This window comes from Medicago sativa, chromosome 1 (assembly GCF_051527215.1).
Source record: "Medicago sativa cultivar Bolivia chromosome 1, Bolivia_mono, whole genome shotgun sequence".
NCBI lineage: Eukaryota > Viridiplantae > Streptophyta > Magnoliopsida > Fabales > Fabaceae > Medicago > Medicago sativa.
In genome coordinates, this window is record NC_140749.1 from 61,545,952 (window position 1) to 61,563,197 (window position 17,246).

Here is a 17,246-nt window from a genome sequence, read left to right on the forward strand (position 1 = left end):
TACTGGTTCGGATTATAAATTCTGAAACATGCACAGATTGTTTAAATTTTGTGTTTTGGAGGGTTCTGCACGTTTTGAATTATGAATCTTATTCAGAACATATAAAATAGAAAAATCTATCATTAAATGTAATTTTACAACAGCAACATAAATTAAACAAAACAATTTCAACAGCATAATTTCAAGAGGATAATTCAACAACAAAATGCAACAACATAAATTAATATAATTAAACACAAAAAATATCATGGATCAAGTGATAGATGTGGACCCTAAACAAATTAGGTTTCTTTCCGTTGTAGTAAATTACAACTAGCTTAGTGCTCATTTCATGGATAAGTGTTCATATGTTTGTGATGTTGTTTGCATATGAACCATACACGTCAATTTATTGACGGTTATGTGCTTTGTGGACCATAAAAATTGTCGATGCAATATGAACCACAAAAAAATCCTGCATTTGACTAGGTTGTTTGGATTATATATTTCAAAACGTGTCAAACCCTCCAAATCACAATTTTTAACATTTCCTTGACATGTTTCAGATTATACAATCTGAACCAGTATAGGTCATGATTTTGGATTATATAGTCTAGGGTTAATTAAGTAAATGGTCCCTATAAATATTCAGAATTTTGTTTTTAGTCCCTACAAAATAAAATCGCACTTTTTAGTCTCTGTAAAAATTTCATCAGTATTTTTAGTCCTTGTAAAAAATTTATGTCACAATTTTGGTCCTTAAAAAGCTAAAGGAAAATGTTACGGTGACTAAGAAGTGTGATTTTATTTTGTATGGGCTAAAAACGAAATTATGAATATTTATATGGACCAATTACTTAATTAACCATATAATCTAAAACAGTTTAGAATTTCGATGGTCGACAATTTCAGGTCAATGTGTGGTGTTTTACACATTTTATTGAATGTATTATACATTTTGGATTGATTGTAGATACAATATATGTGGTCCTTTGCATGTAGATATCCTTCATTTCTTCCATATTATTCATTCAAAAACTCGTCTTCTTTCCGTTTCTTTTGGGGAAGTTATGATGTCTTGGTTTCACTATTGGTCTTTCATATGAAGGGTCAATTTGTGGGTTAATATGAATGGTCAATGTGGGGTTGTCTCATATCAACTTGTATTTCATATCATTTTGAATCTCATATTGTTCAAATTAGTTTCCTCCTCCTTCTACATCATGTGTTCTCAAATTCTTTTATTACAAATTTAGTTTTAGTTGCCAAATATTTTGTACTACATAATGTTATGTCAATGTAAATGTATTATGTCCTCGTGAGTTTAGCTCAGCTGGTTGGGACAATACATCATATCAGTTTGAATCTCATATTGTTCAAATTAGTTTCCTCCTCCTTCTACATCATGTGTTCTCAAATTCTTGTATTACAAATTTAGTTTTAGTTGCCAAATATTTTGTACTACATAATGTTATGTCAATGTAAATGTATTATGTCCTCGTGAGCTTAGCTCAGCTGGTTGGGACAATGCATAAAATATGCAAGGTCCGGGGTTCAAACCCCGGTCACTACCAAAAAAAAAGTAAATGTATTTTGTTCAATTAATAAATTGTGTTCAATTATTAAATTTTGTTGTCAATTTTAAATTATGCCGCTTTAAATTATGTCATTTTAAATTATGTCCTTTTAATAAATTGAGAACAACTTCTTCAAAAAAAAAAGATTGAGAACAAAATTGGGTAAATACAATTCAAATTTTATAATTCAAAAACGTCAAATACACTACGGATTATAAATCTGAATGAGAACAAAATTATTAAGTTAGAAGGTACGCGAGAAGTATATAGGGTTGAAAAAGAAATTCAATTTCCCAATTACTTATGAGATGTGGCCCAAGGCTCGTCAAAGTACAATATTTGGAGGAAATTTTACGAGTATTACTTTTCCCACCCTATGCCTTTCCTCGCGCGCCCTATTTTTTTCCAATTTTACCCCTGGTCCGGATTTCATATTCCGGAATGAATTGTTTGTATTTTTCAGATGATTCCGGATTTTAAAATTTGGAATAATATTTTAGCAGAACTTTTGCAATTTTAAGCTCTACAATTCGTAAAATAAAATGCGAATAAAATAAAAAACAGAAATAAAAAGACACAAACATAAAAATAACTCATTTTATTAATATATGAACAATACATTACAATAATTTTCAAGCTTTTTAAGCTTATTACATAAGATCATAAATCTATTTCTAATCTCCTAAGAGCCTAATTCTAATCTCCTAAGAGCCTAACCACTGCTATGTGATAGGACATAGCAATAGCTTGGCTATTGGAGGAAAACCGGAGGAGGGGAAAAGGAGGGCGGGAAGAAGAAACCAATGCCCCTGAGGGAGGTGGGGGGTGGTCAGACTTACGCCCATACAGGCGAAGCTAATAACCACACTGACCCACATGACCCTCAGATGAACCGCCCTTCGTTGCAGCGCGATTCCATCCTCATTGACCGTTCATACAAACCCTGAAAGTTTTCAACGAGGCCTTATCTATGAAAGGCCAACGATGGAAAACCATGGTTGTAGAAGGAAGAAGAGGAGGAGAGGGATGGTGTGAGAAATGGTGGGGTTTGGAAGGGTATTTATAGGGAGGGGGTGGGTGAAAAATGGTTGGGAAGCCATAAATGCAGTCAAAAAACGTGGTAAAACACGTTTTTTTGACTTGACCACTGTCAAAAACGTGTGGTGCAGACCACCGGCCATGGCACTGAGGAGTTCCGGAATATAAAATCCGGAATGCACCTTTGGTTTCTGGAATATACTTTCCGGATTAATGCGATTATGGTGAACGAGGGAAAAGTTGACACTTCTTTGTAGGGCTAAGGACATTCCGGAATGTATAATCCGGAATGATTCAGCACTTTTGAAAGAGAGCCATCAATGTGGGTTTGGACGGTTACAACCACTAACACGTTTTCATTGACTGTATTAATGACCTAGGACTTTTTTTAGGCTATAAATAGGCTTCCATCTTCAACAAATACCTTCATTCTTCACTCCACCTCTTTTCTTCCATTCTCTTCAAATTTTTTAAGTTTTGTAGGAGTGTATGTGGTGTCATGGTCATTGTTGACCGTTCCTATGAACCCTGCAATTGCATTGCAGTTTGTGTGGGGTTCATATAACGGTCAACAGAGACCTTTGACATCAAAGAAAGACACAAAATATTCATATCATTTTTGTTCTGATTTAATTTTCCGGAAGTCTCTTCATCTCTTTTCTTCAAATTTCTTCAAATGTTTTTAGTTTTTTAGGGGTGTCGGTGGTGTCATGGTCATTGTTGACCGTTCATATGAACCCTGCAATGGGGTTCATATAACGGTCAACAGAGACCCTTGACATCAAAGAAAGACACAAAAAAGCGCACAACATATGGTCCGGATTTTATGTTCCGGAAGTAACTAACAATCTGATTCGGAAAACATAATCCGGACCAGAGATATTTTTGGAATTTTTACAGGGCGCACGAGAAGGCAGTAGGGTGGGAAAAGTAATCCTCAAATTTTACCCTATACAGGTTCTATCATATTACATGACCCATATACCAACTATCACTCCACACTACCACCCTCCCTAACATCATGTGTCACATAAGTAATCCGCAAATAATTTGAGATGCTACTAGATGGACATGTTATTTCCGTTTTCTTTTTTATTTGTTTGGAGGTTTATAATATGAACCTCAGAAATAGAGTTCAAAGGTGTATTCGCTATTTTTTTTTTAGTAAAACTAGTTACAAACCCGTGCTTCGCACGGGGTTGATTGCTTTTTTTTTGGATAATTTTGTTGGCAAACAGATATTTGTTAATACGCTTAAAAGTAAACTGATTGGAAATTTAGATATTACATGCATATAAATATAAAAAAAACCATGATCCATAGTATATCAAATCCTAAATACGTCTACCATAAATGAAACCAAAACAGAAGTTATACAACATAGATTCTAAAGTAGTTGTGTTTGATGGATTACAAAGTTAAATTTCAAAAACGGTCCTGTCGTCTTCAATTCCAAAAGTAACCACTACCTTTCGTTGTTTACTGGTCGCGGATGTGTCTGACATACATTTTGGTCGGTGGATCTTCTAAATGAAAAATCAACTTGTCACCCTCTTGTAAGTTGCGGTCTATGACGAAGTCAGACCATTCACCACCTAAAGACTTTTCGGCATTTCCCCTGCCAGCTGTTGTTACTCTGCAATTATATGTCTTGTGCGTCTCCACATCCTCTAAAGTCATTCTTAGATACTTCCTCTTCAAGACCCTTTTGGATATTTGATTGGGAAAATGCTATATGAAATCAAAAATAAAACTGTAAACTCACACAGAGCGCTTGAGTATAAACTATTTTTTTAAGGTTGCTGCTATTAAACACTAATATATTACAGTTATAAGAGCATCTAAATCTAATGTAACATAGGATATATGGTATATTATACATGCATATTTATCTCTTTTCAACTACTCTCTGTATTTTTTGATAGTTAGCAAGTTTGCATTGCTTTATTTTTTGTAGATTATATAGCAATATATTGGAGAAAATTAGAATAATATAGACTATTTTTTTTTGCTACCTATCTATGTGTTATTTGTTATTCTTAACAGATTGAAATATTTATTTTGCAATAGTAGATGATGCTAGATTTATTAAAAATAGGTTTTTACATATCAAGGCTTGGGGTCTTTCAATGGAGGCCAAAGCTGCTGTCACGTTCTTCTGAAAGTGATGATAACGCATTGCATCAGTTCTTTGTAGATTGTTGACAGCACATGCATTTGGCTGAATCTCATTTCTAGTTCATGCTTCATCATATTACCATTTGTTTGTTCAATGTCAGCTTCATCATCTGAAATAATCTCGATAGGTTCTTCTTTAACTCGCACGGGGAAAACATTCGGAATGTGAATCACTCCTTGTTGTGTTAGCTTATAAGTATTCTTGATGCGTTCATAGTCGAGTCAAATCTTGGTCGGAACCAAAAGTCCGAACTCTTTAGCAATTCTGATTCCATTACCCATGTACACCCCTATCTCATCGATGCCAAAATGTGTGGCATAGGTAATCCCTTCATCAGAAAGAAGCAATCCAGGAATCTTGAAATTGATTTCTTTGCGATGTTTCTCGTAGTAGTCTTTTCGAATACGGATCCTAGCCTACATTACTGTAAAAAAGACATTGATGAGGATAATTTAAATTATTTATGCAATCCTGTAACTTTATTGTTTCAATGAGTTTGTTACCTGGTTTGGCCAAATAATAGTTTCGAGAATTTCTCCCTTTATGGCTTGTTTCGAGAACCATCTACATTGAATCCAAAAATTACAAATATATTTAAATTGACATAAGAATAAAAGGGTTAAGTAAATTCTGATTGAATTTTTTAAGAGAAATAAATACCTGTACTTATAGGATAAAAGTAACATTAACCTTTTTCTCTGAAATTATCGCGTTTTTGTAAATCTTTGCTCTAAAGGAGAAATTATACTAAATAATCCTGTAACTAAATTCAGAAAGAAAGCCAGAAAGGGAATCTTTACATAGCAGCTTGCTACTGGTCTCTCAGTCTCACATTGTTTTGTGGTTGCATATGGAAATTGTCTGGTGTACTACACCAAACTAAGTTGTAAAGTGTTGAATTTCTAGATCAAATTTTAAGTAGATTTCTAGTAGCTGCATATGATAGACTTGAGTTAATGTGTCTTCATATTGATAAATTATGTTTCTTTACTTATAGCTATAGTGATTTGTAATTATACTAAACCTAAACGAACTTTGTTGTAGAAAAAATTAAGCTGAATTGCTGATTCACCTCTTCTACAGAATGTGATTAAGTTTTCTATTGTTATCTAATTTCTACTTTTTGGCAATTGCTATGAAAGAGAGGTAATATAAATGGTCAAGCTTAGCTATAGATAAAAAAAATAATGCAATATTTGACAAATAAAATCACCCAAATCCTAGTGGTTCTTAAAGAATGTTGTATAACATAGCAGAAATTACTATAATGTGATGTTAGATTGTTGAAGAAAGAATATGACAGAAGAAAAAGGTGTACATTATCACATATACTATGGTAGTAGTTTTTATGTTCCACATCGGAATATCAAAAGAGAAACACATCATATGTCCAAATATATAAAACTGAAGTTTATCTTTGAGACCATTCAAGCTTCTTTTCTTCTACTATGTTATGTTTAAGAGCTTCTTTTCCATTTCCCTTTAGTCAATTTAAAAATTTGATTCCTTCTTCTTAAAAGTTGGTTTTCTAAATTTATATTGGGAGGGTGAGTGGAAAAGCAACTCTCTAAATATATTTTTATTTGTTGAGGAAAAATCCTCTAAATTTATTAATTAAAATTTTGACTTAATAATTTCTCAATTAAAAAAGTATAGATCAATATGTCAAATTACATATAGAATTAGTAAGATTAAAACTCTCATTTACTGTGTCTTTGGTGCATTACAATTGTGTGTTAGTTAGTTCTTTATGAGAATCACGCAAGTTAAAGAAAATATGCAATTGAAAGCATAAGGAAACAATCACTTCTTTTAGATATCATCTTTAACCGAAAGTGTCTGAGATGAATTGTAATTGAGATACTTTGATGTCAATGAACTGATAGAGTTTTGTATTTATAGTGCTAGTGATATGCATATATAAACTTAGGCTGCATATCTTGTTGAATAATCAACTGAAGAGCACATAGAGAAACTTAAGCTGGATAGCTTGTTGCCTAATCAATCAACTTAAGATCTCTGTAAGAAGATCTCGTGATAGCTTGGTAGGTAGGACACTGGTCGCATCAGCTAATCAAAATCATCAACTTGATACTTCTCTACCTCTACAATGATTTCCCTCATTGATTCAAATATTATTTGCAAACCAAGAGTTGCCATGAAAGAAGCAAATACAACTATCCCCTGTAAATATATTTTGTAAACAAAAAGTTATTAAAATGGATGACTCATTTGAAAAGAGCCTAATAGCATTTATTTTATAAGATATCAATCTAAAACTAAATATGTGTGAGAAATGAAGTAACATACAAATTAATATCATGAAAATTGGCTTAGGTGTGTTCTAAGAGAAGGAAGCTTTTACCACAGGTTGCATACGGTTCTTGCCAATATCATATTGATTATAGTTTGGTTTACTCATAGTAAGAGACGTGAACCAAAGTATAAATCCAGACAAGAGATCCAAGATTGAGTCCTACAGCGTGGACTGATTGTTTATTTAGTTATACTACAAAACAATCTTTTATACTTGTTTGAGTATTACTTTGCATGGTAATTCTAGACAAGATTCTTTAACCGTTTTAATTTTAGTTGTCCAAATCATCTGCAAGAGGTTTGACAAATGAAATGCACTTTCTTTTCTGTGATTAGGTCACCTGATTCAATGTGTTCTTAAGTAAGATAAGCACTCATTTTCAAAACAATTCATTATATGTTTAAACTGTTAGCATAAACTTCTACAAACCAGAATTCCCATCTGACTTCAAAATTTGCAGACTAATAATTTTCTTACATGTTTTGGAAATACTAAGTAGAAATTGATATTAAATAACATAACAAAAACATATAGATTGAAATAAAAAAGAGAATGAAGACATGAAATTACCATCTAAAAGAGCTTCAGACACTTCATCCCTTGTGACATTCAATGCCCTAAGTAAAATAGCTATATTTTGTGACCTCTTGGGGTCTAAAACCCTATTCTCCAATTCAACAGTGGGAAAAACTGGTTTTCTGGTAACAGGCATCTCTTTAGGTTTAGGTGCAAAATTCAATGAATTACAACCAAATAGAGTCTCCATCATGTCCTCATTTAACCTGCATTACCATAAACAACACAATAATTAACTAATTAATTAATTAATTTCACTTTATAACACATTAGAGACCGCAATTTAGGCAGCATCAACCACATTAGAGACAGCAAATCTCAACGATATCAAGAATAGCGACACAACCGATCGTTATCATTACTACTACCATGGTTTAAAACCTTGAATATGGCTATCCAAACAAACAATAATATAAATAACAAAATTGCAATAGTGAAATATTATACCTGCAGCAGTTGTAGATTTTAATGATGAACCCAAACCCGTTATGGTAGAATGTAGACTTGGACTTGCTCACATAACTATCATTTCTTGCAAACAATTCAGAACCCTTGGCAGAAACATCTTTCTCAACACGAACCAAGGTAGAAGAACCAGCACTTGAAGGAACCTGCTTATCAAAACCACTTTTAGAACCAGAACCAGAAGCCAAATTCTTCAAAAAATTCGTCGAAACCGTTGAAGAAGAACCATTAGAATAACCAATTTTCCTAGAATTTGAATATTTTAAAAGGTAAACAGACAAGATATCTGGTGTGAAATCAGTTGGAATAACGTATTTTGTACATGTAAATGCACAAAATAAGAAAGTATATGTATAACTGTAGTTAGTATTTTTTTTACTTCTAATCAGATAGTTTATGTATTTTTAAAAAAAATTGCTACTAAGGGCCTCGAGTAAGGCTACTGAATCACCATTTGTAATTCTTCTCAGCTTGAACAACCTCACAGAAGTTGCAGTTCTTTACATGGTCACGGAGAAAATTATAAGATTAAGTAAACAAAAAAAAAGGTTTATAAGAGCATACCCAGAAGCAACTGAACATGAATCGTCCACGTCAGAATGTTTCGTGTTATCAAGTTTCAATGGTTTCCTTGGAACTAAAGGAGACTTCAACTGCAAGGCACAAACAGTCAAAACAAAAGTTTCGGAACTAAATCTGAGTACATAACAATAAATTAACCATAAACATTTCAGCAATAGATTAGACAATAAAGGAGGAAGCAAATTCAAAATCGGCATATACCTGATTCTGTTTAAGCGTATTGAAAGACACTGTACCGAGTTATAGCATGAATCCGATCCCCCTAAATTCATAAACAAAAGAGAAATGCATAGGTAAATCAAGATGCATAACACTAATCAACAAAAATAAGTTTTAAAGAACTATCCACTAAACAAATCCAAAATAATTTTCCTAACATTGGCATCTCCAATAATGAGTTCCATATGTTTGTTACCATTACTGGCAGTGACAATCCATGAGTCAAGAACTCTAAATCCAATTTTCCAAACATCTACATCCTTTTTCAAGTCACTGAAGCAATCAAAACCCCTAGACATTATTCAGAACTCTGTATAAAAATATACCAATTCATCATAATATAGCTTTGTAATACCTCACTAAGATTTGTAATTACATTGTTGATTGAATAATTGTTAACAATTCTTGTCAATAAAAAAGCTTTAGTTCAATCTAAATCTCATGTATCATCTTGATTGACGATGAGTTCGGCAACAAATCATAGTAGCACCATAATTTAATGTCTCACCACTGATCCAAACATGACTAAGTAACCTACATAAAGAAAAGCTAGCTGACACAAAATATGATGCTCATTTCTTAATCAAGATATGTTTTTTCTCATAGTGCAAACACTGTTTTGTATCTAATTAAAGTTCTAATCATATCTTTTAAAACAAAATACAATACAAAGGACAGCCATATCATTGTATGGTAAGAACACCTAAAGTCCAAAGAAGACAACCAAGAGATTCCCTAAAAACAACCAATATGCACCTAATTAACACACTCATATGAACTTAACCATCAAAAACACCAAGCTAAATGTATCAAACCAGATTATATCAAAATCCTCTCAAAGTTAAACATGAAATTGAGACCAAGGGTTATATATGGCAGACAGATGCATATAAGGATCATTTAGCTTGTGAGAATTCTTTTAAATTTACTAATATATTAAATTCCTTTTCTTAAAAAGTGATAAAGAAGCAAGAAAAATATTTTAAGTGTAAGATATATACAATATGATGCTTTATTCTCTTATGCTGATTCAATACACCTATATATAAACAACTTCAACAAATCAAAGTTCATATTTATGTATCTTTCCATGATTGGTACTCATGAAGTTATATGTGCTGCTTAACTAAAAAGAAACTGAAGTCTAGAACATTTGTTAATTGTTCATATACTGAAGCCAGCATTCCATGTTATTTCTTTTTTGAATCGGCATATATTGAAAAACCAAGCACAAGAAGTGCAAAATTGACAAACTGTTACAACTAAAAACAGACTCCTGCATAACTGGGACTAATTTTCAAGCAATTGTTCCAATATCTCAACTCTGAAGATTAATCAGTGGCTCCTATTAGCAGAAATCTTCACTCTTTTACAGTATAAAGGAAATCATGAACACAATGAATATGAATTAAAGGAATAAGCTAGATTGCTAATCAAACAAAATGCCTCGATACCTCTAAATTCAGCAAGCCTTGACTGATAAGGTGGTTTCTAAACCTAGAGAAGAAATGCAACCTCTTTCCCTAACAATCTCTTTGCATTAATAATCAAATTGTTAAATATATTTGGATATTAACTTGACTATATTTTTTTAAAGAACCTGATTATATTAATTACCTTAGTCAACACGCTTAGCGAATTACAGAGAAAAGCTATATGGTTACTTACTCTCAAACTCAGCAATCACATTACAACAACTTAACATCTAATCTCATGCAACCAAACTGATCCAATGGCACCATTATAGTTTACAAACTTGATTGATTTTAACCAATGTTCTTTGAGATTTGGCAATAGCAAAAATACTTTCTGCTAAACTCTCGGCTAAACTTTCTGCTAAGCTTCTCTTTAACTACTAAACTTCTTACACAGTGATATAGAGCAAGAAATTCATCACTGATATATGTTGCCAATACAACCAACTGCAATAACTTCATTAGCATATTGATTAGATAAATGAATGACAGGACCATCATAAAGGATATTCACCTCAGATTCTCAACTGCAAAATCAATCAAACACCATATACCAATATTTAATGCCACCCTTAGAAGAAGATTGCTAGTTGAGATCAGGATATTAACCTCATTCTGAGACAAACAATATCTTTCACCCAAATTTTGCATGAACAAACTATATCAATTTTTAACACCTTAGACACTACATTCACAATCCTTATCATGCAGAATTTAATTCCAACAATTGGCTTTATACTCTATATATACAACAAAGCCAGAAAACCAAGCAAACTTAGATATAAGCACTTATTTAAATCAAAAGTTTTATTCTTAACAACAACCAAATTTTTAAAATTGCTTAATCATCCAGCAAATCATATCCATGGCCATCTTTAACATCAATTGATCACATACTCTGATTCAAATGCCTTAAAATCTTTTTATTTGATATACTAAATCACAATCTCACATATCAACAAATTTTCCAAAATAGCTTAATCAAAGCTTATTACTTTTGTCTAAAGATTTTGAAATTGTCTCAATTTTAAGAAACATTATCCAACATTCATCAAAAAAATAAAACAAAACAAAATATACTCAGCACAAATCTAAAACAACAAAAAACAAAAAACAAAACAGAAAAATTAAAAAAAATCTTAAAAAAAGAACATGCAAAACAGAACAGAAACAAAACACAAACCTTTAAGCTTGAAGACAAAGAAACCTGCAGAAGAACATTAAAAACAGAGTGAGAACAAAATCAAAGCACAAAAAACCCAACAAAACACAAAAAACAGAACAAAATTACATCAAAATCCAAAGAATCTAACAAATAAAGGACATGCAAAGCAATCAGAAACCATCATCAAGAAGCAATCAGAACACAAATTAAGCAAATTACCAGAACTTAGAACAAAATCAACTGATTAAACATACACAAACATGCAAGCCGATTAAACAACACAAACCTTAAAACCACCAAGAACCGAATCGGAAGCTGCTACCGCAAAAGAAAAAAGAACCGGACTGAACTGAATGGAAACATGAATATAAGTAGTAGTGGGAATGAAATATGAATAGTAGTAGTAGTGGGAATGAATGAAATAGTGGGAATGAAGATTCAATCGTATCATTCCATATATATAGCCAAAGCCAAGAAATTATCAATTTACGAAAATGCCCCCAGAGGGGCAAAATAGTAAAAAAAAGGGACAATGATCGTCCTATATATATAAGTAGATAGATAGTTGATTTTGTAAATAAAAGGGGAAGGATTGTGATATTTATACTAAAAAAGGGTAAGAGTTCATTTTTTTTTACCTTCATATTGTAAGTACCCTTTTTCTTTTTAAAATTTTAGTTTAGTAACAATAAAACTATTGGCTGTATATGAAAATAAGTCAGTGTGCACAAAAATTTTGGTGAATTGGCAATCAATATTGACCTCTATTTATGTGGTAAGATATGATATTTTCACATAGTTTAATTCTTACATAGACCTAACTGAAATATGTAGTAGTTCTATTTTGTTGATTTCATGTGAGTGTGTCCAAATAATATTGATTTACGTATATGTTCATGAAAGACTTTCTCGTAGTAGTTGCTTTAAAGAGTACAAGTCTTTTTTTTTTTTTTTTTGAGAAAATTTAAAGAGTACAAGTCTTTTATCTTCAAAGTTCATAATTTGGTAAGACTGGATACATATATGACTAGTGTTCGATATTCATATTAAATTATCATTTGTATTATGTTTTTGGTTATTATGGCTTGTGATAACCTCTTAAGTAGTAACCAATCTCAACTCCAATATTAAATTAATATTAAAAAATAATACATGAAAAACTAACTAATGTTAAAAGATGATTTGGTAAAACTATAACATGAATCATTCGATTTTAAATTATGTTCAAGATCATATAAAAAAATTGATGTTCAAGATGGATAACTGGCTAATCCTATTATTGGATTGAATCAAACAAAATCCTCAAGGAACAACTTCCGGAAAAAAGAGTAGTGATATTTGTACAACTCTTTGGTACAACTTTTATGACAACTTTGGTTTTCTCTCTTTTGATTGGTCAAAAATAATAGAGAGAGAAAAAAGAAGAGAGAGAATAAGAAGATAATGTGAGTATGAGAGAGAAAATTATTAAAAAGTTGTTAGAAAATGGTTGTACAAATATCATTTCTCCGGAAGAAAAAAAAATTGACATTGGAAAGTGGTTTGGTACCTAATCCACCCATAACGGATGTTGGACCTGAGTGAGTGAGTGTTTCTTAGCCAATTTGGATTGACAATATACACCTTGTCAGAAAATATAAAATTTGCAAACCAAACCACTACAAAATAAATCCCCATTATTTGGTCAAAAAATAAATAAAACCCCAATATTATTATTATTATTTGCTCAGAACCCTGGAACGTGTGCATAACTCTAAGCTTAATTTTTTTTAATGGTTAAAACGCATTTCATGTTGGTGTCAGGATTTTAGTCAAAAAAAAAATATGTTGATGTCAGAATTAAAAATAATTTACCACATCTGGGAGCTGACAAATCCACCAAAACTATGGTGCGATTCACCTCAAAGTCATAAAAGGCACATACTTAATCAACAAGTATTTAGTTTTTTCTTATGGTCTTGTTAACGATTGACTGTGCACTCTTTGGATTCTAAATTTAACAATTATTTTTTTTTTCAAAAAATCAACTATTATAATTTTCAATGCATTAAATACTTCTTTTCATAAAAAACTTACTTCATTCGATCACTATTATAAGCAAAAGTTCACTTTTTAGATTCATTTAATAAATGATGTATCTAGTCTATATATAGACCGCATATATCATTTATTGAATGAACTTAAAAAGTCAATTTTTGCTTATAATAGTGACCCCGGAGAAAATACCATTTAAAGTGCTTAAAAAGTGTCGCGGGGGCACTCGTTAACATTTCCCTTTTTCTTACGGGAACAAGTACTTAGTTATTTCCTTGAAAAAAATAGTCATTTTGATTTTAACCGTATTGAGTCATTGTTATAGTTCCTAAAGTTATAAAATTATCTCCAATTACTTTTTTTTGTTATTTAGCTGTCATTAAATATTATAAATTTTGCTAATTATTTTAATCTTTAAATGTGATTATAGACTCTAAAATGTCTTCGTGAGCTTAACTCAGTTGATATGGACAATACATAATATATGCAAGGTTCAGGGTTGAAAGCCAGACCACCACCAAAAAAAAAAATTAGACACTAAAATTACAGTCTTCGTGAGTTTAGCTCAGTTGGTATCGACAATGCTTAATATATGCAAAGTCAGGGGGTTCAGACCTCAACCACCATAAAAAAAAAAAAAAAAAACTCTAAAATTACAAAGATAATAAAGAAGTTAGACACTTTAGAATTAATTTTTATTTTTGGTGGTGAGACACTTTAGAATTGAGTGTATATTTTGATTTATTTTTTTTAAATGGCTAAAATTGTATTGAATCACCCCACTCCAACCACAAGAAGCAACTTGAGAGGGCTGAAAGATGCATTATCAAAAATTACGATAAAAATTACCAAAAATTTATAATTAGATCGACGGTGAATTTATAAAAAATAACAATGTCACCTTAATTTTGTAAAAACCTATGAAGAACGGACACTATTATGTAAAAATCAAGAAGTGTAGTTTTATGAGAATGGTGGTAACACATTATTACAGCAAATCTAAACATACATGAAAAGGATTTAGTCATAAACAAGCTTCCAACTTCTATGTATTTAGTAGAAAAGTTGGTCAGAGTATCCAAAGATGCTTGCTCAAACTGTGTGTCGGAACATGAAATGCCAAGCAAAGTGCACCCCGACAACAACAGCACATCAAAAAAGATAGTACTAAAACAAATAACAGTTGCACAGAAAAACCCTACACTCTAACTCCAAACTTGTTTACATCAACCAAGGCCTTAATATCCTCGAGAACTCAGACTCAGAACATGTTTCCATGTTTTTCCTTTTTTTTTTTCCTTTCTATATTATATTACCAATACCATAGAACCATGAAAGATTCTCTCGTACAACTCTAGATGTCAAAACAAGAAAATAAATCAACACAAGTTTAATTAATAATATTGTCACTATAAAGAAAGAAAAAAATACAACATAGACCAGTATTATATGGAGCACGGATACAAACACAAACATCAAACACAACATGAACATTGATAAGTTAACATCGCTACTAATTTAAGAAAATCACATAATTCAGTATAATTATACTATATGTTGGTGTCGAACACTACACGTGTTCGACACTGAGACACGTCTAATCTGAGAGTGTGTGCTTCATGCCTATATTCAACTCATTAACAAAATAAGGTGATTATAATTCATAACTATAATTGTAATAAGTAATTGAAAGATAAAATAAAAATAATAAATACAAGAAAGTAATCAAAATTGAAAACCATGTAAAGAAGAAGGTATCTGCAAAAACCTTTGGATCAAGATTTTCTTGCTCGTTCAGATTTGCATCTTGTTAGCACTAGAGGAAATGCAACAGATTCTCCTTCTTCTGTTTCTTCCTTTCTCTTCATTTCACAAACCCTTTCAGACTCAGTTATTTTTTCTCTCACTGAATCTTCAAGTTCTTTGAAAAATCTCAACTTTGAAACTGAAACAGACTCACTCTGTTTCTCCTCAGAGGGTTGCTCTGTTTCTTCATTCCTTAACGGAGAACCCCAAAACCTACTTGCTAGTGAAGAAGAACTATATGGTGCTGATTTGCATCTAGTTAATAACAAAGCATTTTTTGGTGGAGTAGAACAAAAAGTTGAAGAATCATTAGAAACAAAATCTATGGCTTTAACTACTCTGTTATTTTCTTCTTCTTCTTCTTCAAGTTCTTGTTCTTTTTCTTCTATATGTGATTCTTTTGAACCATTTTTCATTGAAGCTTCTGAAACTTTTGAGGCTTTACCTTTTCTTCGAAATCCAAAGCAACAAACTGAATCCCTCTTAACAGAATGGCAACAAAACAGAGTATGTGGGACCCACCAGAAACGGCAGCGGCATTTATTCGGAGCTCCGTCACCGGATGAGGGACTGCCCTTTTTAGTGGTGGGTTGTTTGGAGGAGCGTTTAACTCTAACTTGACCCATGCAAGTGACTTTAGGGGAAGAGGGTTCTTTGGTTTCAATGGAAGTAGTGTTCTTTTTCCTTAGGATTAAGAACATAGAGTTAGATTTTGATCTTGACCTTCCTCTGCTTTTGTTTGCTGCATTTGATTTTAAGAATCTCATCAATGGTGGTGGAAACTTTTCCATTCTACCTGGACTAGAAATTGGTTTTGCAGATAGCTTCATGATGCCTTTGTTTGTTTGTAGGGTAACCGTTGGTGGAGAAAGGAAAGAGAAGATATAATACTATCTCCTCTCTCTCTATATATCTCTATCTCTATATATCTCCACTTTTTGTGAAATTTGGTGCACTTGACTTATTTTGTTGTGGCCATGCTTTAGTGTGAAGCATGGACTCTTCTAAAATTAAGTGTGTCTTGGTGTTGCACAAGATACGTGTTTGACATCGATACAATACCAACATATATAATTATACTGAATTATATGATTTTTTTAAATTATTAATAATGTCATATTTGTTGTCCGTATCCGTATTCGTGTTTCATAGCATTCTAGATATGATGGGGCAAGTTGTTTTTTTGTTTGAGAAAAATATGTATTTTTTTCAGTTATTTTGTTTGCATATATATTTTCTTTCATCTTTTATTTTTCTTTGCATAGCACGGATGGATGGATGGGTGAATCTGATATTAAGATTTCTTTTCGATGTGAGGTTCTCTTTGCCCTACCACTTGAGGTACTTTGTTTTTTTTTTGACAAAACTTGAGGTACTTTGTTTTTTTTTTTTGACAAAACTTGAGGTACTTTGTTGTTTTATTATTTGTCTCGGATATATGCTTGGTTGTAATATTGTAGCTTAATTGCACAATAAAATATAAGGTAATTTGTCTTGTAAGTATAGCTTGATTGGTAGTTTTATAAACATTGATATGTGAGGGTTCAAACCTCGAATTTTCAATTTCTCTATAGTATGTGAGTCTAGCCACTAGATTAATTAATTGGAAAAAAAATACATGGCAAGTTACACTCTTCTCCATAATAAAAAGGTTTTATTATTTATCATACATGCAAACTTAAGTTACTTTCTTACTTGTTACAATAAGTAGGAGGCTCGTTCTACAACTTAGGGAGTTCATTTCCATAAATTTGCCTAGTAAGTAACACATTCCTTCAAGTAGGATAAACATTTCACTGAATTTTGATTGAACGATGTATGTGACTAAATTTTA

The 17,246-nt window shown here is 31.8% G+C and overlaps 2 protein-coding genes across 7 annotated transcripts; both read right to left on the reverse strand.

Annotated features, from left to right (window-relative positions):
* Window positions 1-3,965: 3,965 nt before the first annotated feature.
* On the reverse strand, window positions 3,966-12,124 carry LOC146956083 (formin-like protein 4). 6 transcript variants are annotated; one of them, XM_085726422.1, is made up of 8 exons: window positions 11,859-12,066; window positions 11,591-11,614; window positions 9,129-9,242; window positions 8,915-8,975; window positions 8,696-8,784; window positions 8,114-8,277; window positions 7,661-7,872; window positions 6,566-6,957 (listed from the first exon to the last, which is right to left on the reverse strand). In XM_085726422.1, exons 5-8 carry the CDS (start codon window positions 8,711-8,713, stop codon window positions 6,902-6,904), a joined length of 450 nt encoding a protein of 149 aa, XP_085582548.1. In that variant the 5' UTR covers window positions 8,714-8,784; window positions 8,915-8,975; window positions 9,129-9,242; window positions 11,591-11,614; window positions 11,859-12,066; the 3' UTR covers window positions 6,566-6,901. The 6 variants fall into 6 exon arrangements, 5 of the variants coding, with proteins under 5 accessions (XP_085582548.1, XP_085582545.1, XP_085582539.1 ...); XM_085726419.1 differs by having other exon boundaries at window positions 9,091-9,242; XR_015018991.1 differs by lacking the exons at window positions 7,661-7,872; window positions 9,129-9,242 and adding an exon at window positions 3,966-5,197 and having other exon boundaries at window positions 5,277-6,957; window positions 11,859-12,124.
* Window positions 12,125-15,077: 2,953 nt separating this feature from the next.
* Window positions 15,078-16,354, reverse strand: LOC146956084 (uncharacterized). The gene has a single exon (XM_085726450.1). The coding sequence runs from the start codon at window positions 16,240-16,242 to the stop codon at window positions 15,382-15,384; it is 861 nt and encodes a 286-aa protein (XP_085582576.1). The 5' UTR covers window positions 16,243-16,354; the 3' UTR covers window positions 15,078-15,381.
* Between the last annotated feature and the right edge of the window lie 892 nt (window positions 16,355-17,246).

Coding starts and splice junctions, on each gene's coding strand:
- LOC146956083 (XM_085726436.1), bottom strand. Junction 7,873..8,113: donor AAAATCTACAACTGCTGCAG/GTATAATATTTC, acceptor ATGGTAATGCAG/GTTAAATGAGGACATGATGG. Junction 6,958..7,660: donor GTCTGAAGCTCTTTTAGATG/GTAATTTCATGT, acceptor ATATATTTACAG/GGGATAGTTGTATTTGCTTC.
- LOC146956084 (XM_085726450.1), bottom strand. CDS start 16,242: ATGAAGCTATCTGCAAAACCAATTTCTAGTCCAGGTAGAATGGAAAAG.